At 38.5% G+C, this 21,340-nt stretch overlaps 2 protein-coding genes and 1 long non-coding RNA gene across 3 annotated transcripts; 1 reads left to right on the top strand and 2 right to left on the bottom strand.

Annotated features, from left to right (window-relative positions):
• The first annotated feature begins 6,537 nt into the window (after positions 1 to 6,537).
• On the top strand, positions 6,538 to 9,038 carry LOC110864503 (protein trichome birefringence-like 26). The gene is made up of 2 exons (XM_022113583.2): positions 6,538 to 6,793; positions 7,953 to 9,038. The coding sequence occupies exons 1-2, from the start codon at positions 6,595 to 6,597 to the stop codon at positions 9,008 to 9,010; spliced, it is 1,257 nt and encodes a 418-aa protein (XP_021969275.1). The 5' UTR covers positions 6,538 to 6,594; the 3' UTR covers positions 9,011 to 9,038.
• A 253-nt stretch (positions 9,039 to 9,291) lies between these two features.
• On the bottom strand, positions 9,292 to 12,523 carry LOC110864504. Its single transcript, XR_002549860.2, has 2 exons — positions 12,351 to 12,523; positions 9,292 to 9,504 (listed from the first exon to the last, which is right to left on the bottom strand). It is a non-coding gene; the product is annotated as an uncharacterized LOC110864504 (long non-coding RNA).
• Positions 12,524 to 15,808: 3,285 nt separating this feature from the next.
• Positions 15,809 to 17,619, bottom strand: LOC110864505 (probable WRKY transcription factor 41). Its single transcript, XM_022113584.2, has 3 exons — positions 17,116 to 17,619; positions 16,903 to 17,031; positions 15,809 to 16,529 (listed from the first exon to the last, which is right to left on the bottom strand). Exons 1-3 carry the CDS (start codon positions 17,343 to 17,345, stop codon positions 16,055 to 16,057), a joined length of 834 nt encoding a protein of 277 aa, XP_021969276.1. The 5' UTR covers positions 17,346 to 17,619; the 3' UTR covers positions 15,809 to 16,054.
• Positions 17,620 to 21,340: the final 3,721 nt, after the last annotated feature.

Genomic DNA, 21,340 nt, shown 5'->3' with positions numbered 1-21,340 from the left:
ATATAGTCAAACCACACAATATTTAAACGCACAGCGGAAGCATAAAGATAGATTATATTTCAACCATCAAATGTAATATCCAAGTATCACAAGTAGTTGAAATGAATCCACAGGGGATCAAAATAAAATAGAAAAATATTGTTCAACAGATAACGGCATCCCAAGCTTGCGAGACTCTAACGATGCTAAGTAGTGGCCAGCCTATTACGTGTAGAACCTGCATTTAATCTTTTTGGGGAAAATACGTCAGTTTACACTGACCGACACTTTTGTAAAATGTTTAATAAAAATTGATTTGAATGCACAAGGCACAAACTCTTTATAACTTGGGATAATTTATCAATTAAATCTTGTAAAAGAATTACATGTTCACTATGCGTTCGGTCGCCCGGGTCATGCCGGGTTTAAGGTTAATTGACACACCACATAGCATAAAACCGTGGCGGGAAAGCGAACGGTTATACCTTTATAATTATGGACACATTGTCCGGTGTACGCCTACACCCACGTGTCAAGGTCGTGGCCATTTCGTAAAATGCTGCCAAGGATATCCGGGACATGGTCATTAAGCTCCCAAAGGCGTAAAGCCAACAAAACCAATTTTTAAACGGGTCACATTGATAATACCCAACTACTAATGAGTTGGGGTCAATTGCCCGACTAAGCGGTATTTTAAATACCGTAACCCAAGCCCGTATAACGGAAAATAAGTTAAAAGTATTTACCTGAGCAAGTAATAACCTCAATAAACAAATGCAAGTATCTTTTACTGGTCTCCTATTCTAGAACTAAGGTTTATAACAACCTATTAGAATCCTAACGGGTCTTTAATTTAGCCTTAGCTTAGACCGGTCAGTTTCAAAGGATAATTACGGTTTAATCGCGTGAAAGGCGAAAACCGGGAATGGAATGTGGTTTGGACCCAACAAGTTTGAAGACTTGTTTTATATGGGTATAATAACCACACTCTGGATTTTGAAGTAAAAACGATAAGGTTTGACCCGTTTCGGCTAGTTTATGTAAACTAGTTACATAAACCGAACCGTGCGCGCAAAAGGCGTAACGGGTAACCGTAAGAGTCCTACACAGGTTTCCTAAGTCAATATGCTTTAAAGAGGTTGTGGTATCAGTAGGATACCTTCCATAATGCCCATAACGAGTTTAAATCCAATATACACCCCGTAAGGGTATTTCGGTCATTTTAAAGATTATAAAAGAGGTTTCCGAGTTTAACAGGAAATCTGAGTTTTCCAAATAGTTTATAAAGTCCAATATACTATATTTATTATTTAAAATCAGTAGCAACTGGAATCGGGTCAAAATACCATGTAGAACTCAAGTTATGTCCGAAAAGGGTATATTCGGTAATTACCGAATCGATGCCATAACCGCATGTTATGAGCAGGTTAAAAATAATTAAAAATCTTTAAAAATCTCAAAATATTATTTTACATCAGTGTGTAAAAGGTTTGGTGTCAAAATTTGGGTTTAGATAGGCTTTATGCTAAATGCACCGTTTAATTACTAAAGTTTCCGTAATTGCGCTATTTAGCATAACTCCTATTCTAGACCTCGGATTGACGTGAAATTATAGGGACATGCTTAGAAATCAGTAACTAAGGTTATTGTCCTTTCACATATCCTAAATTCTTGTTTTAAAGTAAAAAGGGCGTTATGGTCAACTTTTAAGCATTTAACGGAAATGTGCAAAAGACTCGGACAAACAACGAACCGGTCACAGGTGGTTATACCATCATGTAACCTGGTCCTAAGAGAGTCCTAAGGCATATCTAAATCATACCATAACGGGTCAGAACTGAAGTCAAAGCAAAAGTCAAAGTTTTGCGACTTTCAGTTCCGAACCGGGTCAAAACAACAAATGGTCGGATCAAACAAGCTTAGACCATTTATAATACTTATTATCATGTTGTATGAGTGTTAAAATAGGTTACACGCCATCTACATTACTGATTATGCATAAAATCGAAAGTTAACATTCTGTTGACTTTTTCTAAGCAAGTTTGACTCGACATTCGGACTAGTTAGAGTGGGAATCAGAGGGTGCCCTTTTAAGGGTTTAAAGCCCACATGATTATCAACATATAACTATCTTTATTTCGATTAATCACTGGACCATTTGTGATTAACCGTTAAGTCAATCGTGAATTACGACGGATTGACTTTTAAGCTATAACTAAGCAAAAACTAAACCACAAAGGGTTAAACATACTTACAAGAGTCCTATGCACGACTTGTGAAGCTTAGAGAGAATGCTTGAGCCTCAGAAATGATCAGAAAGCAGAATGAAGGTGTGAAGAACTTGGTTGCAACACATTGGCCTTTTATAGTGTTCTAAATCCTCCAAGATGGTGACAACTAAGTCTATGGGGTGATCCAGATCATTTACAAGTGTCTCCTAATGTTTAGGATGGGTTAGGGGTCGCCCATGTCTCTGAAAATATCTTACCATGTTGTTTTACCGTTTACAACAGCCAACAGCCAAGCTGCTGTCGCTGGGCATCCCTTACGGACCGTAAGGCAAGGCCCTTGCGGTCCGTAAGCCTTTGACAGAGAAAAATTTTTAACCTTTCGCACCTTACGGACCGTAAGGCAGGACCCTTGCGGTCCGTAAGCCCTTGTCAGAAGCAAAAAAAATTATAACCTTTCATGCATTGAACAGACAACCTGTATTGCATGATTCTTGGTCATGAATTTTCAGTACAATGCCTTTAACCCATGCTTGGACAGTTATCTACCCTATCATGAAGAATCATTGGTTTGCACAAAGATGGGATCTATGAACGAAGGTTTAAATTGCATTATTTTCTTTGGATCCATACTTAGTAATCTTGGACCTCAATTATTATTTGTAATCACCGGATTAAAGGTATAATAGATGTTTGTTAATCATGTTAGGGTCTTGGGATTTATAATGAAGTCGTTCAGAGGTATAAATTAACATGTCGACATGTTCAAAAATCCTACCATACATCTTTAATTAGATCCGGGTTTACAATACTTTAATCGTAAGTGACACGTGTTGTTTATTTATTGGACACAAATTTTCGAGGTGTTACACACGAAGGGATCTGTGGCATCCATGCAGGACCGCGCATGGTTGTCGCAAAAATTATGAATGTTGGCTACTACTGGCCAGGGATGCATGTCGATGCCCTAAGGGAGTTGCGCAAATGTGACTCATGTCAGAGATACTCCCCGAAGACCTTGCGCTCGAAGAATGATCTTATCCCTGTATCCACTGCTTGGCCCTTCCAGCAGTGGGGAATCGATATGGTGGGACCTTTCCCCGATGCTCCTGGAGCTGTAAAATTCATAATCGTGGCCGTTGATTATTTTACTAAGTGGGTGGAGGCCAAAGCTCTCACGTCAACCACTGCAATGATCGTGCGCAAGTTTATTTGGGAACACATCATTTGCAGATTTGGTCTCCCACTCAAAATTGTCATAGACAATGGCACCAATTTTGCTTCAGAGGATCTTCAAAAGTTGCTGAAGGAAATGAAGATAGAGCACACTTTCTCCTCCGTTGCGCATCCTCAAGGCAACGGTCAGGTAGAAAGTGTCAACAAAAGTATTGTTGACGGGATAAAAGCCCGTCTGGGCACAAAGAGAAGAGGATGGGTCGATGAGCTACCAAGCATCCTATGGGCTCACCGAACCATGCCGAAGACAAGCACTGGCGAAACTCCTGTTAGTCTAGTATACGGCTCAGAGGCAGTTATCCCAGCTGAAGTTGGACTCCCCTCACCTCGCTTAACGGTGGTCAACACGATTGATAACGAAGTAGAGCGTCGTCTCGACCTCGATTTACTAGAAGAGAGGCGCGAAATTGCGCAGATTAAAGAAGCAAAGTACAAAACACAGCTGGAAAGGTACTATAATGCGAGAGTCCGCATCTGTACCTTCACTCCAGGAGAATACGTCTTCAGAGACAATGAAGCTTCAAACGCCGAACGCCCAGGGAAACTAGCACCCAAATGGGAAGGCCCATACTTAGTACACGAAGTACTAGGCAAAGGGGCATACAAGTTGCGCACTCTGGATGGACACATCATCCCACGCACATGGAATGCGCAACAATTGCGCAAGTGCTATATGTAGCTACCCTTGGCCCCGCGCCTTTACTTTGGCCACGAGCCTTTTCTAATTTCTATGTTGGCTAAACGCTCTACGAGTCTGCAATGTATGTCGGCCTAAGCGCCTGTTTCTTAAATGAATGGAAGCATATGCCTTATGTTTTCTCCTAGCATGATGACTTCTACGTTACAAATGCATGTTAAACTTTTGATTAGCACGAAAACACTTCAGAGAATTATGAGCTATAGAGTTACACCTCCAAGGTTCTCCGCGAACATAGCGCGAGACCGAACAATTACATTCACACAAGAGCCACACTTACGTTTATTCGCACTAACTTAACCAAAGTTTCTAGCAACGGCGCAATAATTGTAACTCGAAAAATGGAAAGCAAAACGTAAAATTCATATTCAAACGGCGCAAAAGCGCAGCAATTACAAATCATCAACTACCTTGGCACCAACCCAACAGAATTCAAATTTCGAGGATTCTCCCGCCTACAATTAATACAAACTTCATACAGAAGATACTAGGGTCGCGCATCATCTGCAATTCGTCAAACAACCTTGCGCGTTTCAAAACCAAAGGCAGTGTGTCAAAAGAACAAGCCTGGTAGCAGCGTCGTAGTAATCCAAGCAATTACACACGCGCCATCAACCAGGGTCAAGCAAGCACCATCAGAGCATTTAACTTCTTTTTTCTAAGCCCAGAGCTCCAACCATTTACTTTGCGCATGGTGCAGCACTGGACTGGGGGGACTTGAAGGGGTATGGTCCCAAAAACCCGCGCAAATCTTCCTCCGAGCCGCGCGGCGGACCATACTCCTTAATCAATTACATTCTCGATCTCAACCTCGCGCGGGTAGGGCAACACTCACCAACGCCGCGCGAGGTCTAAACGAGACAAATCAACAACTTAGCATCCTGAAGTCGAGCCTACAAGCGCCCATACCTTGCGCAGGCCTGTTCCGTGTGCAGCAAGAGCCGCGCAGAGACGCGGCGTAAAGACGACTTAGAGTACAAATGGTACAAGTGTCAAATGAAAAGAGCCAATCCGCATCCTCCAGTCTTTGCTCAATCGTGCACCACGATCATCTGACGAGCAGGAGACAAAAAGTACTCAAGGACGCCTACGTGGCACCAATCACGGGGCAGAGACACCTGCCCCACGATCTCCACTAACTGGCTGGTGGCAGAGACCGACAACAGTGACACGTGGCTCCACTCATGGTGCGCCAGCACCGAGAAACGTCTAGAAGGCATTAACGGTCGACAACAGTGAGACAAAGGGCATATCCATTCCATTGTCGTTTTCCGGCCCAAGGCCCATCAGCCCACATCCTCTACAACACTCCGGCTACAAATAGAACACTTCATTCACAGGTTAATGCATTCGATTCCCTCTACTCTCACTCTTTACTCACTTTAATCTCCTCGAGATAGTTACTTATTCTCACGCCGGAGCCTGGTTAAGAGGGAAACCCCCATATTCCCCTCTTAACGAGCTAACGGTGTTCTATTTTGCAGGATAATCAGTAATTAAGGAGCTCAAGAAGTCAAAGAAGATTAACCCTTATAGTAGAAACATAAACCAAACTAATTCTCCTTTAGATTGTTTCCGTGTTTCTTCACTAGGCATAATGCCTATACACCAATTCAGGAGAAAACCCAATAAATATAGAAAAATCCTCCTTGTGGGAATTGAACCTATGACCTATTGATCACAAAGTCTTATCTCACCTCTAAAATGTAACTAAAGTCATCTACGTTATTGATGGGTGAGTAAGAGTTTCCAATTGCTATGAGTTCAAATTTGTCTTTTTTACACATTGAAGTAATAAATTCTCTTAATATGTTTGTGTTTTGATGTTTAAGCAGGTTCTTGTAATTAATGTTTTGATAAAACCAATAATCATTTCATATAATATTGTTATATTTTATAATGTATTAGTAAAGTAATAGTAAGGCTGGGGGATGTGGTATAAAGCCCCTATCGATTTTATAACGCCATCTTAGCGCCACGTTATGTTCACGTCACACAAGGGGCTTTAATGTCTCTTCCTTTAACTTGCAGGGTGTGGTGTGAAGCTCACCTTTACACTATAGTGCCCCCTTTTGACCAACACCTTCATCATTCAAATCAATTGCTCCTCGTTAACGTGTTGGCGAGCTTACGATGGTGCCCCCCCCCCCCCTTCACTGCCGCGATATGACCGATGGCGCCCTCAGGATACTATGGAGGATGAGGTGACGAAGTGGCTTTAAGCCACACCCACCGGGCTAATGATGATGAAAGTTTGAAGTTGGTTAGAATGATAAATAGAAATGGTCCCATAACCACCGACACACGCCATGTCAAACACTAAAATCCAACCACACGACACATGTCCCACACAACACAACTCAACACACTCTTTCGTAACTCTACTTTTATTATTAATATTATTATTCCCATTTTGTTCCCCAACAATTCATTCAAGCATCTGCTGGCTGATTGATGGGTGTAGAGATGGGCAAGCAGAAGAAGATATTTGTGAAAATCGTTGCTTGTTTGATTCTTATGGGGGTTGCTTATCGCCTCTACCTTTCAATCATCATCCCTTCTTCTTCTTCTCCTCAGTTCATTGCGCATTATTCCCCCCCTGCTCCTCTTCCTCAACTTCCCACACCTCCTCACCCTCACCCTCACACCACCAGTAAGTATTATTATGTCTCCCTTCCATACATTTTATTATTCTTTCTTTTAACACTCTTATTACTTTTTCTTACATATAAAAAAATGTGTATTTTTTCATTGAAAACAGCAAATGTTAAAGTTCCTTTATTAAATGAAATGAAAAGTGTTACGCTCAATAAAATGTAAACACTAGCTAAAAAAAGCTTACCGTGAAATTGGAATTCATTCCATCAATTATTATTAGAGTAATAATAATTTAATGCGAAATCATCCGTATGCGAGACCCAGTTGTTGTTTTTGGTGATCCAATAAAAGACTCACTGACAAAAAAGAACAGAATCAATTCGAGAATCATCAAATTTATCGATTAGAATTGGGCAAATTTGGGATGCAACGAACGGGGGCCATGCTAATTTTATAACTTCTTTCTTGATAGATATTTCAATCCAACCAAACATTGTTTTCATCGAAATTTCAATTCTATAAAAGCTAGAGGGGAATCCGCACCTTGAGACCCATGTAGGACTCACTTTTACACAAAATCTTTCTCGAATAACTGTACCAACAACAGCACTCGGTATCGAATACAACTCTTTTTCCAATGATATTTATCGACGAAAAAAATATCAAACACAAAGACTTATTGAGTTTTCCTTAAAAAACTAAAGAAAGTTATAGAGGAAAAGACAACTTAAAAAAACAAAATGGGTTTAAAACATATATTATTTATAGCAGGGGCGGTTCTTAGAAGAGCCGTGGCAGGGCCATGGCCCGGGCAAGTTTTTCGGGCGTAGTGCTAATTTTCCGCATTTCGATCGAAATTTTTTATATATACTATGTTTGGCCCAGGCTTGTCCGGGCTTTTATTAATGACCGTGTCTTTCGGCCCTGGCATGTTCAACGGGCAAGATCCGCCACTGATTTATAGTATAGGTGTTAAATTGAAACTAAAAAAACCAAAATGCCACATGGCACAATCTCACTACTGGAATTACCACTCACTATTCATTAAAATGGTTCGAACGAGTAGCAGAGTCACAACTCACCTGTACAACACCTGAGGGACCATGCCTGCCCGGTTCAGGCTTAACAATCCTCAAAACAAAGACCAGATGGGTTCAGCTGTCCCCATCCATGTTTCCAAAAACATTCTTAACATGTTTTGTTTTGTTGGTTAGGTTCACCGGGGAGCTGCGACATATTCACCGGAGAATGGGTTAGGGATCCCACAGGCCCACCATACACCAACACCACCTGTGACACAATAGAGCATCATCAGAACTGCATGAAGAACGGGCGCCCTGATTCGGATTACATATACTGGAGGTGGACACCCCGAGACTGCAACTTACCCAAATTCGACCCCAAAACATTTCTGACTTTCATGAGGAACAAATCCATGGCGTTCATCGGTGATTCAATCTCACGCAATCATGTGCAGTCATTGCTATGCATTCTTTCTCAGGTCGAACGACCGGTTGAGGTGTATCATGACAAAGAATACAGAAGCAAAAGATGGTTCTTTCATACACATAACTTTACACTTTCGGTCATCTGGTCACCTTTTCTAACTGAAGCCAAAATTTTTGAAGACTATGATGGCCACGCTTCAGGTGCAGTCCGCCTCCATCTTGACCAGCCCCACTCCGAATGGGTCAACCAGTTTGGTAAGTTTGACTATGTGGAGATCGCCGCTGGGAAATGGTTCTTGAAAACAGCGGTCTACTATGAGAACAGCACGATTGTCGGGTGTCATAACTGTAAAATAGAAAATGTAACAGAGCTGGAGTTTGATTACGCGTACCGTAGAGCTTTACAGACGACTCTCGGTTTCATCACAAAGTCAGACCACAAGGTTTACACCTTGTTCCAGACGACAACACCTGATCATTTCGAGAACGGTGAGTGGAACACAGGAGGGTATTGTAACAGGACGGTTCCTTTCGAAGAAGGGGAGACTGAATTGAGAGATATTGATTCAATAATGAGAAATGTGGAACTGGAAGAATTTAAGAAAGCAGTTGGGGATACAAACGGGTCAACTTTGAAACTGTTTGATACGACCCGTTTGGCTTTGTTGAGGCCGGATGGACACCCTGGTCCCTACCGTGCGTTCCATCCTTTTGAAGGGAAAGATCCGAGTGCTAAAGTTCAAAATGATTGTTTGCATTGGTGCTTGCCTGGGCCAATTGACTCATGGAACGATCTACTCATCAACATACTCCTTACAGAATAAACTTGAAGAGAGAAGGTTTTTTTTTTTTTTTTTTTTTTTTTTTTTTTTTTTTTTTTTGGGGGGGGGGGGGGGGGGGCTGGTTTAATTGATGATTTTGTTTTATTTAAAACCACAAAATCCTCGACGTTACTGAAGTTTAAGGTATAGAACACTCGACTGTGGTATATGAAATAGAGTTTACAAGACAGACATTTGTTGGAGATGTTCTAATGTTTACATATTAATATTATTATTATTATACAGGTTATGAAATGGACTAAATCACTTATGAAAACAAAAGATGTGTAAATGCCTACCATTAAAGTTGGCTGATCAAAATTTATTCAATTAAAGAGTTGGGTTTCTGGAAACACACATTTGCAAATTACAAATCGAAACAAACAAAAACATCCAACTGGTAGGTCTGAATTCACCTCTTAACATCATCATCTACCTTGTTAACGATGTTGAGGTGAGCGTTGCTTCTTTTCGGGAGGTTGAGCAAAGGGATCCTTCTGCGTATAGCCAGACGTAAGAATACAACTTCAATAGCTAAAGCACTGACAGACACACACACACTTTTGTTGCCAACCAGTGGGGGCTATGGTTAGGAGGGTAATTTCCAATGATTTAGAATGGATGATAGTCACTATATATTATAACTGCCAACTAGTGCATGGTTAATATTTGGAGTTTTTTGCAGAAATGCTGCTGTTTGGGAAAAACTTTTCACAAATAATGCCATGCTCAAAACAATTTCACAAGTAATGCTTTCTCCATTTTGAATGGCGATTTTTCTTGAGAAGTAGGCTTTGTCAGGTCTTTGGACTTTAGTTTTTTGAATGGGTTATATATACATGTAAATAACAAAGAATGGTAGGAAATTTATGTCAATAACTTGTCATCAGTCATCATTCATGAATGGAAGAGAATATGAATAAAATACAAAACCACTGGATTGGAAATATTTGCAGAGATAATGGAATGGTTGGAAATTTGATACAATCAATGGTCCCCGTTAATAAATAAGAGAGAACGACACACAATACGGATGAACTTGCAAATGGTTTTGGAATTTATAAAAATCGCCATTTGGATTGGAAATATTTGCAGAGATAATGGAATCTTGTAAGACTTTAGCAAAAGTCGCCATTTGGTTTGGCAACATATGTAGAAATCGCCATTGACAATGGAAACATGTAAGAACATTTATTAGAAGTCGCCATTTTGAATGGAGAGTGGTTCAGAAATCGCCATTTTGAATGGCATGTGTAAGAACTTTATGCAGAAATCGCCATTCATAAGACCATTGGGTATGAGGAGGATAGTCTCCAAAGAGACTATCCGCCACATAGGCGCCACATAAGATTCGGTGGAGGAGCATCCCCTTGGGACTACCCAAGGGTGTGGGGGGACTACCCACTTTAATAAAAAAAAATCAATATATTACTAAAAGGAGAGAGAGGGAGACGGCCCACCTTCATAAAAACACCCAACCATTAATAATATTTTAATATCTATACATATAATAAAAAAACCATATTAGGGACACATGGCGTTCTATGAGGCAGTCTTAATTATTTTTCTAAATATTTATTATGGAAAGTCAATAATTGATAACATTAAATTTAAAATTTGTAGAAGAGATTTTAATGATAAAGACAAACATAACTGATAATAATATATTAATTATTAAAATCTAAAAAAAAAAATTAGCGTTTTAAATATTTATAAAGATCATCATCATCATCAACATACTCAGTATATCCCACCAATAGCAAAGCTAAGGTAGGGTCTGAGGAGGGTGAGATGTAGACAGCCTTACCTCTACCCTGTAGGAATAGAGAGGCTGCTTCCAATGAGACCCCCGGCTCGATTGTAGTTTTGCATCAAGCCTTGGACATAAGGCACATAACACTCAGCAATTGAGACAAACGCCGATTAATGCATGTACCTCCTTGTCTTTGGGCTATCAACGCCACCACATGATGCATGATTAACCATCCCCCTCTTTTAACGTTATTTTCATGAAATTAGTAAAATAACGTTAAAATTAGTGCACTTTCACTTTTGCCTCCCGAGCGCCCACACATATATACATTATATGAGCATACCGCAAGCGGGGCGTTAAATATTTATAAAGATAAAGATTTTATTTAATTGGTAGTTTTAATTGTTTTTATATTTTGATGATAAGGACAAGGATAACTGATAATCACATATTAAAATAAAAATATTTATTTTAATCAATTGTTTCGTTAAAAGGATTTATTCAATACATGTAGAACATATATATTTTTTATACATGGTATATTTAGAATCCTATTTCTAATAAAGGATCCCACTATCCCGTTTTACACTCCAATGAAATAATTAAATCATGATATCCAGCTTATCTCTTGTATATTTAATATTTTTACTAAAATATTTCTTTTCTTTTTTTTTCTGCTGATTATCCAACAAAGTAAAATATTATAAACCATGTAATACACAACTCTCTAACCTAATAAAAAATAAAGTGAGATGTTACAATAAGTAAATAGCACCTCAAAGTTCTTTTTGTTAGAAAACATATTTTGATGACTAAATGTTTTAACGGATTACATTATTTGTGTAAGACATGTGTTCATTCAAATCGTGCAATACACGAGTTTTTAAAAGATGTAACTATTTTATTACTTAGTATATAAAATTATATTTATTCAGCCCGTGTAATACACGAGGTTCTAACCTAGTCAGATGGGGGCCCACCAGTTAGCCCCGTCTCCATCGTCCAAATTGTGACGGAAGTGCCACGACGGGCCCTTGAGGGGCGGTGTGCGACGGCCCAAATAGGGGGGGACGGTCCAGCGACGGGGCCTGTACCCAATGGTCTAATGGAGATGTACCATATTCCAATGATTAAAGCTGAATATTCCCTGCAACATTCCTGACAAAGGCTACTAGAATAAAATCGCCATTCAAAATGGAGAAAGCATTGCTTGTGAAATTGTTTTTAGCATGGCATTATTTGTGAAAACTCTAATAAACATCCATTTTTCTATTCTAGTTTCTCCAAAAAGAAAAGAATGTTCACATCCAAATTGTTAATTGGTAGAATAGAATATATAGTGTTTGATTGGTGAGTCATAAGAATGTTGTTTGATGAAGCAGGAAAAGCAGGTGGTCATGGATTCAAGATCTAGAATGAAGAAGATGATACTTATTTCAGAAAACAGATTATAATCACAAAATCAATAATACACCATGGCATACAAAAACGAATCACACAGCAGCGTAAATCACAAAGGTTAGGTAAAACGCGAAGATTTATATAAATTTAAATCGAGAATTTTAAAAAATGAAGATTGACAACAATCACCTGCTTGACGATGAAATCAAGGGCAAGAAGGGTGGCTGCAACGCCCCCCACGACAGTAGCAGGACCCGTCAGCAAACTCCATTTCCTGTAAATCATCCTTCTTTTCTCTTCCAAATTGTTCTATCGATCAAAAATATATAAAAATGGATCACCTGGGTGGGTTACACAAATGTGCCCTCAATAACAACCACCTTTTAATTTCAAAACAAGCTAACTTTTGTTTTGGTGTAGGTTTATTTTAACAATTTTGCTCCAATTATTTAAAAAGTGTCATTTTGATGTTTCACTTTTGTCGTCATTCAGTTTGCTCCTTGACTCAAACTCAATTAAAAATTTTGGTAATTCAGTTTGCTCCTTGACTCAAACTCAATTAAAAATTTTGGTAATTTTACTTGTAATCAGAATGGTACTTTTGTAATTTTATACGTAAGCATATAAAAGTTTGATTATTTATTTATCACCAAACACTCTCTCTACATACTGTCTTCTCCATCATCAAACACCACCACCACAACAACGTTCCCCTCGCCTGAATCCAAACTAACCCTCGTCCACTTCTCCCTTGACCTAAAACCTCCATCACCTCGCTTAAACCAAATTACAAGCATGTATGGCATATAAGCAAATCATAGCTGTATTTATTATTTTGGTGTACTTGAAGTAAAAAATAAAGCTAACAGTGATATAAACGAGTTTTTAATTACAAAAAAAAAAAAAAAAAAAAAAAAAAAAAAAAAAACTATTTAGGAATCATACGGGCTTATTAAAAGTCGAGTTAAGTGATGTAAGGCTTTCATTTTTCTTTAGAGATGCAGGTTCAACTCTCACTTGATGCAGAGTCGGGTCACAGTAACTAATTTATGTAGCCCATTACAGATCCAATTTCTTAATTTGATTTACTCATTAATTGGCAGCTAAAAAACCCACGAGGAAGCCGAAGAGAAAACAAAATTGAATGGTTTGGGTATTGGACTATTACCATATTATAAATTAGGAAAACGTTTGTGCATTATGACTTATACTTTTAAGCATGGGAGGCTTTCAAAAAAATTTTTTGATTTTTCATTTCTAACCTAGAGGTTTTACTTTTTGCATTTTAACTTTTTTGTTTTTTTTTACTTTTAACCAAAAACTTTTCATATTTTGCAATTTAACCCCAACACATTTTTATTTTCAACTTTGATCCATGTATGTTTCATCTTTTTCAAATTCTTCGTTTTACGTTTTGTTCTACTTTTGCGAGTAAACACGCTGTAACGTACGTGTGGGTTTCAAACTTTTTTCGACTATTTTTCCCGTTTGACAGGACGGTCACAACGCGTCTATTTTTCCCTGTTTGACAGGTTCGTCGCAACGCGCGTGGTATTAGATTGACTTAGTTATTCTTTTCTATTTTTACATTTCAGTCTTATTTCTTCACATTAACATGTCGCAACTGACATACATGGTTCAACGATTTTACGTATGCTTTTCGTTCGATGTTATTTTTTCCTTTATATTTATTTTATTTTTACGAGCTTTTTCGGTGTTGTTGGTCGCTGGTAGTTGTGTAGCATTAGTGCTACTTGGAACAGTCTATGCCCCCCCCCCCCCCCCCAAACAGCAACGCGGAGGCCTTAATACTAGTTATAATAAAAAGAAAATATGTTGGGCTATGAGTTGAAGTGGTGTAGGCCCAAAAGCAAGACAGACAGACGGCTAAAAGAAAACGGCAACAGTTGGATCGCACAACAGATGAAGAACGGCAAGGGCCTCACAGTTACCTTGGGAGTGAAGATGGCTGGAAGCAGAAGATAGTTGTTATTTTGGTTTTTCTTTTTATTTTATAGTTATCGATCAATTAATTAATTGTTGTGTTTTTCTAATTACAAGCAAGAGTGTAAGTAAGATTTGTGGAGCCATTATCACTTTTTAATATGAATATATTTTTGTTACTTTTACTAGCTAATAATTTAAGTAAATTCATGTGTTTGATATGTCTATGTGTTTCTCAAAGACACTAGGATCACTTTATGTATATATCGGTGTTCATTTAAGCTTATCACGTTCATTTAGATCTTTCTAGGCGAATTAAATAATTTATGGGTATCTAGATGCTAGAACAATATTAAAGGTTTAGTCGGAAATGGTCTTTCGATCAGATTCTGGCTCGACCCGTGGGTTTGTAATCAGCCGCTTAAAGACCGGTTCCCCGCTTTGTTTCGTTTGGAAACTCAGAAGAAGTGCTTGGTGGCAGACCGATTTGATGAGTCGATACAAGCTTTCTTAGGAAGATGGGTGTGGAGTCGAACCCCGGATTCTCAGGTAGAGCTAAATGAGTGGAATGGTTTGATCCAATTTCTAGATCAGGTGGTGCTTTCAGATTCGAGTGATAGGTGGGAATGGATTGGGGGCGATAACAAAGATTTTTATGTAGGAGCTGTGAAGTGCTTTCTCAGAAGTAGTGAAGACTTCAGCAACTGCTTTGTTTTCGAGTGGTCGAAATGGACCCCGAAGAAGGTGAATATTTTTATGTGGCGTGCCCAAATGGGTCGGATTGCTACGTTGGATGCCCTTAGCAAGCGAAATTGTTTTAATGGGGATGAGACATGTGTCCTGTGCAACGATGGTAGCGAGACCGTGGAGCACCTGTTCTGTTCTTGTGCGGTGGCAGCTGAGGTTTGGTTTCTTTTAAGCCGCTGGTGTCGCATCGACCCGATATACGCCTTCTCATTGAATGATCTTCTGGAGGTGCACAAGTTCGCAGGCCTCGCTAATAAAGCCAAAGAAATCCTCAAAGGCGTTATTATGGTGGGTTGCTGGTGCATCTGGAGAGCGAGGAACGAAAGAAGATTCTCTAACATTCAAAGATCGGTCGCTAATATAGTTATGGATGTCAAATCTTTAGGCTATTTATGGTACAGTAATAGGTCCAAAAAGAGGGATATCACCTGGGATAGTTGGATTTCTTTCTCTGGTGTGTAAGGTTTTGCTTCTTTGGTTGCTGCCCTTGGTTTGAGGGTGGTGTGTTTGTGAATAATAGTTACCTTTCAAAAAAAAAAAAAAAAAAAAAAAAAAAAAAAAAGATGCTAGAACCATCGTAAAATAATGTTGACCAAGTATATAAAATAGTATCATTCTAGCTCATTTAATGTATCATCAGGAAAGGGTTTCTTATTTTTTTTTTTTTACATAAACGACAAGTTTCTTTTAAAACTCCTGACATCATGTATGCCCGGTGATGGGCTTGTCGCCTTGTCTTCATTGTTGTTTGCAATAAGTTACATACATAAAGGACGATTTTTGTAATTTACTCTTGTTATATTTGTTCTAGTTTGAATGCTTCAACCTCCAAGGGTATAATATACATACATAATATGTAATAAAGGGTTAAGCCATTTATGGTTAAGTAGTTGTATATTTGATTGTTTAACACATACATATTATAAAGAGTCTCAGATTTGGTGAAGAAAGATGGATACTAGTAGCCCTACAAATGAATTTTATTTAATTTGTTGGCAACATACAATTATCTTGAAAAATAATTTACATTCAAGAAAAGAAAAGAAGATAGCAGAGTGCATAAATTACTACACTAAACATATCATCTAGAAATTGCTTGCAAGTAACCCAACCAACCAAACCAACAAAACAAAAACTTGTACATCCTCCCTCCCTCCTATCTACTCTCTTCTCTTCCATTAGATGAGGTAGCAATCTGAGTTCTACACGAACATCTCAGAGTCCGAGACATCAAAATCCACATGTTCAAAATCCAGATCCAAGTTCAAATCGCAACCCCCGAAAGGCGAATTTGTGACCGAGTTTGGTGTTGAGTTGATGATGTCACTAAGATCAGAATCTGAAGTCTGCAAATTGGGGTTAAAATCACAGAAAAGGTTCTCTAACTTCTCTGTTTCAATTGGCGTGGAGGCAAAGGAAAAGCAAGGGAACAAGCCTTCCTCTCCCCCTTTATAACCCGCCTTAAAGCTAAACGCGCGATCCATACACTTTTTTTCTTCTTCTTCTTCCTCTTTCTTGGGCTTTTTGTCCAACGCTTTTGATAGTTGAGTGGCCTGGATGCAAGTATGTCTTCCCCTATAACTTACTTCAAACACCGATGAATCTTCATCCGATCGTTGTACTTGTTTTGTTGCTAAACACCCTTGAACGTTTCGATGAGTGCATCGGTAATAAGCCCTACAAATAATTCATCCAACAATTCATTTAGTGCCAATCATAAATTTGAAAGCCAACTTTATGTGTAACAACAGAACATCCATCAACTTGCTTTTTCAATTATTATTATTATTATTATTATTATTAAATTACAAAAGGTTGGTTTGTTGGTTGATATATCTATATTGAATGAATATTGATGGGCCAAGGCAGTGAATATAAACAAGTGGCAGATTCCATGTAGATAAGATCAAGTACTATGAGACTCTAGTGTAGATAATTCAAATAAACCTAACTTTTTATTTTTTAAAAATAATAATAATTCTTTAAGCTCCCTCCCTCCCTCCCTCCCTTTTAATCTTAAATATTTAATTATAGTTTGTAAAATTCTAACCTTGGATGACTAGCACCTAAGATATCTTTTTGTCCATATTTCCTCCAACTGTAGCCATCATTAAGAGGAGCTTCCACCATGTTCCCTGAACATACTTTCACTTGTTCACTCCATTTATCCATTGTTTTCCTGTAAAACAACAACACCAAATCTAATCAAAATTAAAATCCAAATCCTCAAAGTGTAAGAAGAGAAGAAGAAAAAGAAACTGACCTTTTCTTGGTGCTGGTGCAGTGATTAGGGGAATATGAATCTGCTGCAGCAGGTGCTTCATCAAAAGGGTTGTTGAGCATAGAAAGTGCTTTCTCATAGGAAGAAAGTATCCTTTCAACAAGAAACTCACAGGTTTGAGCTGCTGATAAGGTTTGATCAAGATGGCCTTTAAGTTGGTTAGCTAGATCTCTGCCTTGAGTTAGCTCATTCATCAAAGGCCTTTTTTCCATTTGGTTAGGAAGTGAATGTGTGCAAGTGATGTTGATCTTCCTTTGGTTTTATTGTTATTGCAAAGCACAAATGGACAATAAGCATATATCTAAAGTTGAGCTTTTTTTTTTTTTTTTTAATATGGAATTAAGTAGTCAGATTGGATTGGTTGGATGGGTTTATATGGTTGGTTGGTTGGTTGGTTGGAAGAGGAAGTTGTTGTATTTGTAAAATGAGGGAGGGAAAGAGAGAAGTATGTAAAGTGAAGGTGAAGATGAAGGTGAATGTGAAGGTGGGAGGAAAGAGAGGAGAATAGAGATATTTATATTATAATACAATCAGTCAGTCATATAAGGAGTATGAAAGGAGCCCCAACATTATTTTGACTCTTTCACAATATAACTTCATGTGCTTTTGTTATAAAGTTTCCCAAAAAACAATCCTTCTTTCCTTTCAACTTTAAGCAAGTGTGAAGTGTTCTCTAACTTCAAATATAGGAGGTTATGCTAAACTACCTCCTGTAATTGTTATTACTAAATTAGTCACATTCTATCTCTACTTATGGAAGCATTTAGCATCAAAGGAGTACGTTTAGTCAATCCCTTTTAAAATCACATCACCTGACTGAACATTACTTCACAAAATTTATTATGTAAACTAGTTTAGTACCCTCCCTATAAGTAATATGTTTGTAAGATTAGGCATAAGGAAAATGGAATTAACACTTAATTGATTGATGTGTTTTAATTAAAACCTGAATGAAAAGAGGATCTTGAATGTAGACCATTTCAAAAGATGTATTATATCATATGGGGGCTAGAATTTAATTTGATATATGTGTGGACATTTGGGTGGCAAAAGTGAAAGTGCACTAACTTTAACGTTATTTTACTAATTTCGTGAAAATAACGTTAAAAGAGGGGGATGGTTAAACATGCATCATGTGGTGGCGTTAATAGTCGAAAGACAAAAGGGTACATACACTAATCGGTCTTTGTCCCGATTGTTGAGTGTTATGTGCCTTGTTTCCAAGGCTTGATGCAAAACTACTATCAAGCCGGGTGTCTCACTGGAAGTAGCCTCTTTAATCATACGGGATAGAGGTAAGGCTGTCTTTGCTATTGATGGGATTTATACGATGATGATGAATTGGGTAAATGCAAACCAAGTATTGAATAATAAAAACGAAAACAACAACAACTAGATCTTCTTCATCTTCATCAGTTTTCCCCAAACTTAAAACCAAAAAGCTAATCTGATGGATGACGTAAACTCACTCCATCTATCTAGAACATGACGTCAGACTCAAACCCACACATTGTGCAATAATGAAATTTCCAATTATTATTATTTAATTTAATAAATGAAAATATTGGTGAAGTCAATGAAGATGTGAAGAATGTTCAAAGGTGCTTCCGCGTTATTGCGTTCATCAATATCACAAAAAAAGCTGATAGAGATGTCATCATCAGACCCGTTGCTTACGCTCCTTTTAATTTAATTACTTAAATATTTAAAATTAACAAAATAATAATAATAATAAACCTAGCTTGTTTGTATATGACCTTCTCCACGTGGCAATAACCCACTTGGTGAACAAACAAACAAACAAACAAATGTAATTTCATTTAGACTATCTTTAAGGCATCCGAAATCAGGTCATCCGAGCCACGTCGGAGTCGTCCGAAGTCGGGCGTTGCGTTGGAGCCGGCCGCCTGAAGATGTCCGAAGGTGAGGCGTCCAAACTTAAGGGCTTGGGTTGCCTCGGTTGTTGAGCCATTTCGTTTTCTTTTTCTATATTTCCAACGAAAATCTTTCAGTTTATATATGAACTTTTAATGGAGAAAAAACTGAATATTTTTCAGCTGTGAAGACATGGAATTATGGAAAGCTTTATTGGTGAAAATTGCGAGGAAGATGAAGTGTAAGGGTGTCCGGGGCACCTTAGGTGACCCCTTTAGGTGACTCCATTCACCTATTAGGTGAGCATTGCCAACACTTAGGCGAGTTAGAGAGAGAGTAGAGAGAGAGGGTGAAATAGGTGGGGAGTTGCCGAGAGAGGGGAGGAGAGAGGGAGGAGAGAGGGAGATCTTGACCAATCAATGCTTTTCTTCTTTTTTTTTTTTTTTTTAAAAAAAAAAAAAACCAATTCACCTAAGAGGGGAGTGCCGCCATCAAAAAGGGGTATTAGGGGAGTGTTAGAGGGGAGTTGACGTGGCATTTTATGGTTGGTTATGTGTAAGAGGGGGACTCACCTAAGAGGTGAGCACCCCTTACACCCTAAAAGTCAATAAAGAGATAAACCTTTAATTTTAATATTAAAAGTTTTATATTCACCCCTTTAATTGCAGTAAACTAAATTTTAAACCTTTAGGTTTGATTTAAGTTAAAAAAAACCATTTTAAATAAATTACAAATTCTGAAAAATCCCATTAAAAAGCAAATTCGAAAAATCCGATTAAAAAAAAACCAATCTATTGCATGTATCCTGCAGTTCAGATGTATTAATATTTTTTTAAATCTAGTTACTATTTTATTTTAGATATCACCTATTTACTTGTATTAACTATTTAATTATTTAAATACATTTTAATAATTTAAGTAATTGAATTTAAAGAAAAAATGGGTGATGATGTGGAAAACGTAAGGATGTTTGTATGGTTGGAGGTGAAGTTGGGTGATTTAAGGATTTGTAACGATTTTTAAGGATTTGTAAGGATTTATAAGGATATGACGTGGCGTCTGATTAGGCAGCTAAGGGCGCCTAAGGGCGCCCTTAGCATTAGAGATAGTCTTATAACTGTTATTATTATAGTTACAAGTATGATCAACTGAAGGAAAATAAAAGCAATGACCCATTCAAGTACCAGGCACATCGAGTTAACTTATTTTGAAGCCTTATTGTGTATTCATTCTTTAATTACTTCATCTACAAGTCAATGTGTTTAAACGTAACTGAAAAAGATGATTACACAAAATTCGTCAATGGTCGTGCGATCAATGTCCAGCAAGTTGACGACGTTTGGAAGCGTTGGCAGTTAGTCTGTTGAAAGTCATTGGTTGTTCGTTGACTATACACTGTTGGAGGTGGATGCACCACTCGACCATTGTATTGTATTGTATTGACCATGGAGGTGGATGGATATATCTAATCTCTGCTTTGGTTGGTTACCCAACCCATGACAGGAATTTGACTAAGAACATATGTAGCTTGTATATTCATTATTCAACTCACATGTTTGTATTTTATCATCATCAAAAGATATATATATATTATAATTGGGAACTAATTATATATGTACCAACAACTTACAATACAAGTATCAAAAAGTATGGAACAAGTAAGTAAGCCAAATACAATGCCAATTAACAGTTTAAAGGCACGTGCTTGCTTTGGCTTTCATCACAATATACATGAGAAGTACTTCAGAACCTCTTATGTCTTCTCCATGCAGACCATGTGCAGACGTTTGAGTCTGCAGCTTGTTTATTTTTTAGAAGAGGTTTCATTAAAAAACCTCTTCCCCACCTCTTCTCCACGCAGACCTGTCCTATGTCTTCCAAACAAGACTCTTCTCCCTCTTCAAAACACCCATCTGGTCTCAAAACCCTAGCACCTCCACTTCTCTAGCCAACACCACCTCCTCAACCACCACCACCACCACCTCCACCTCCACCTCCACCTCCGACACCACCTCATCCGTCGCCCACCCCTGCTCCGCCACCTCCGACACCACCTCCACCCCCGACACGACCTGCTCCAGCCCTACTCCACCTCCACTCCGCCACCACCTCCACCAACGACACCCATCTCCTCCGCCACCATCCTCCACCTCTGCTCCAGCCGCCACCTCTGCTCCGTCCGCCACCCCATCTCCTCTACCCACCGTCGACCCCTCCACCATCGATTTCAGGCACGATTCAAGCATCATCGATTTCAGGTACATTTCAAGGCATGATTCAGGGCTGGATTTGGTTGTAGTGGGAGAGGATTAGATTTTGAGTTGGGGCAGTG

This window comes from Helianthus annuus, chromosome 13 (assembly GCF_002127325.2).
Source record: "Helianthus annuus cultivar XRQ/B chromosome 13, HanXRQr2.0-SUNRISE, whole genome shotgun sequence".
Taxonomy (NCBI): domain Eukaryota; kingdom Viridiplantae; phylum Streptophyta; class Magnoliopsida; order Asterales; family Asteraceae; genus Helianthus; species Helianthus annuus.
This window is presented reverse-complemented; position numbering and strand designations above follow the sequence as displayed.

Coding starts and splice junctions, on each gene's coding strand:
- LOC110864503 (XM_022113583.2), top strand. CDS start 6,595: ATGGGTGTAGAGATGGGCAAGCAGAAGAAGATATTTGTGAAAATCGTT. Junction 6,794..7,952: donor CCCTCACCCTCACACCACCA/GTAAGTATTATT, acceptor TTTGTTGGTTAG/GTTCACCGGGGAGCTGCGAC.
- LOC110864505 (XM_022113584.2), bottom strand. CDS start 17,345: ATGGAAAAAAGGCCTTTGATGAATGAGCTAACTCAAGGCAGAGATCTA. Junction 17,032..17,115: donor TGCACCAGCACCAAGAAAAG/GTCAGTTTCTTT, acceptor GTTGTTTTACAG/GAAAACAATGGATAAATGGA. Junction 16,530..16,902: donor TTAGGTGCTAGTCATCCAAG/GTTAGAATTTTA, acceptor AATTATTTGTAG/GGCTTATTACCGATGCACTC.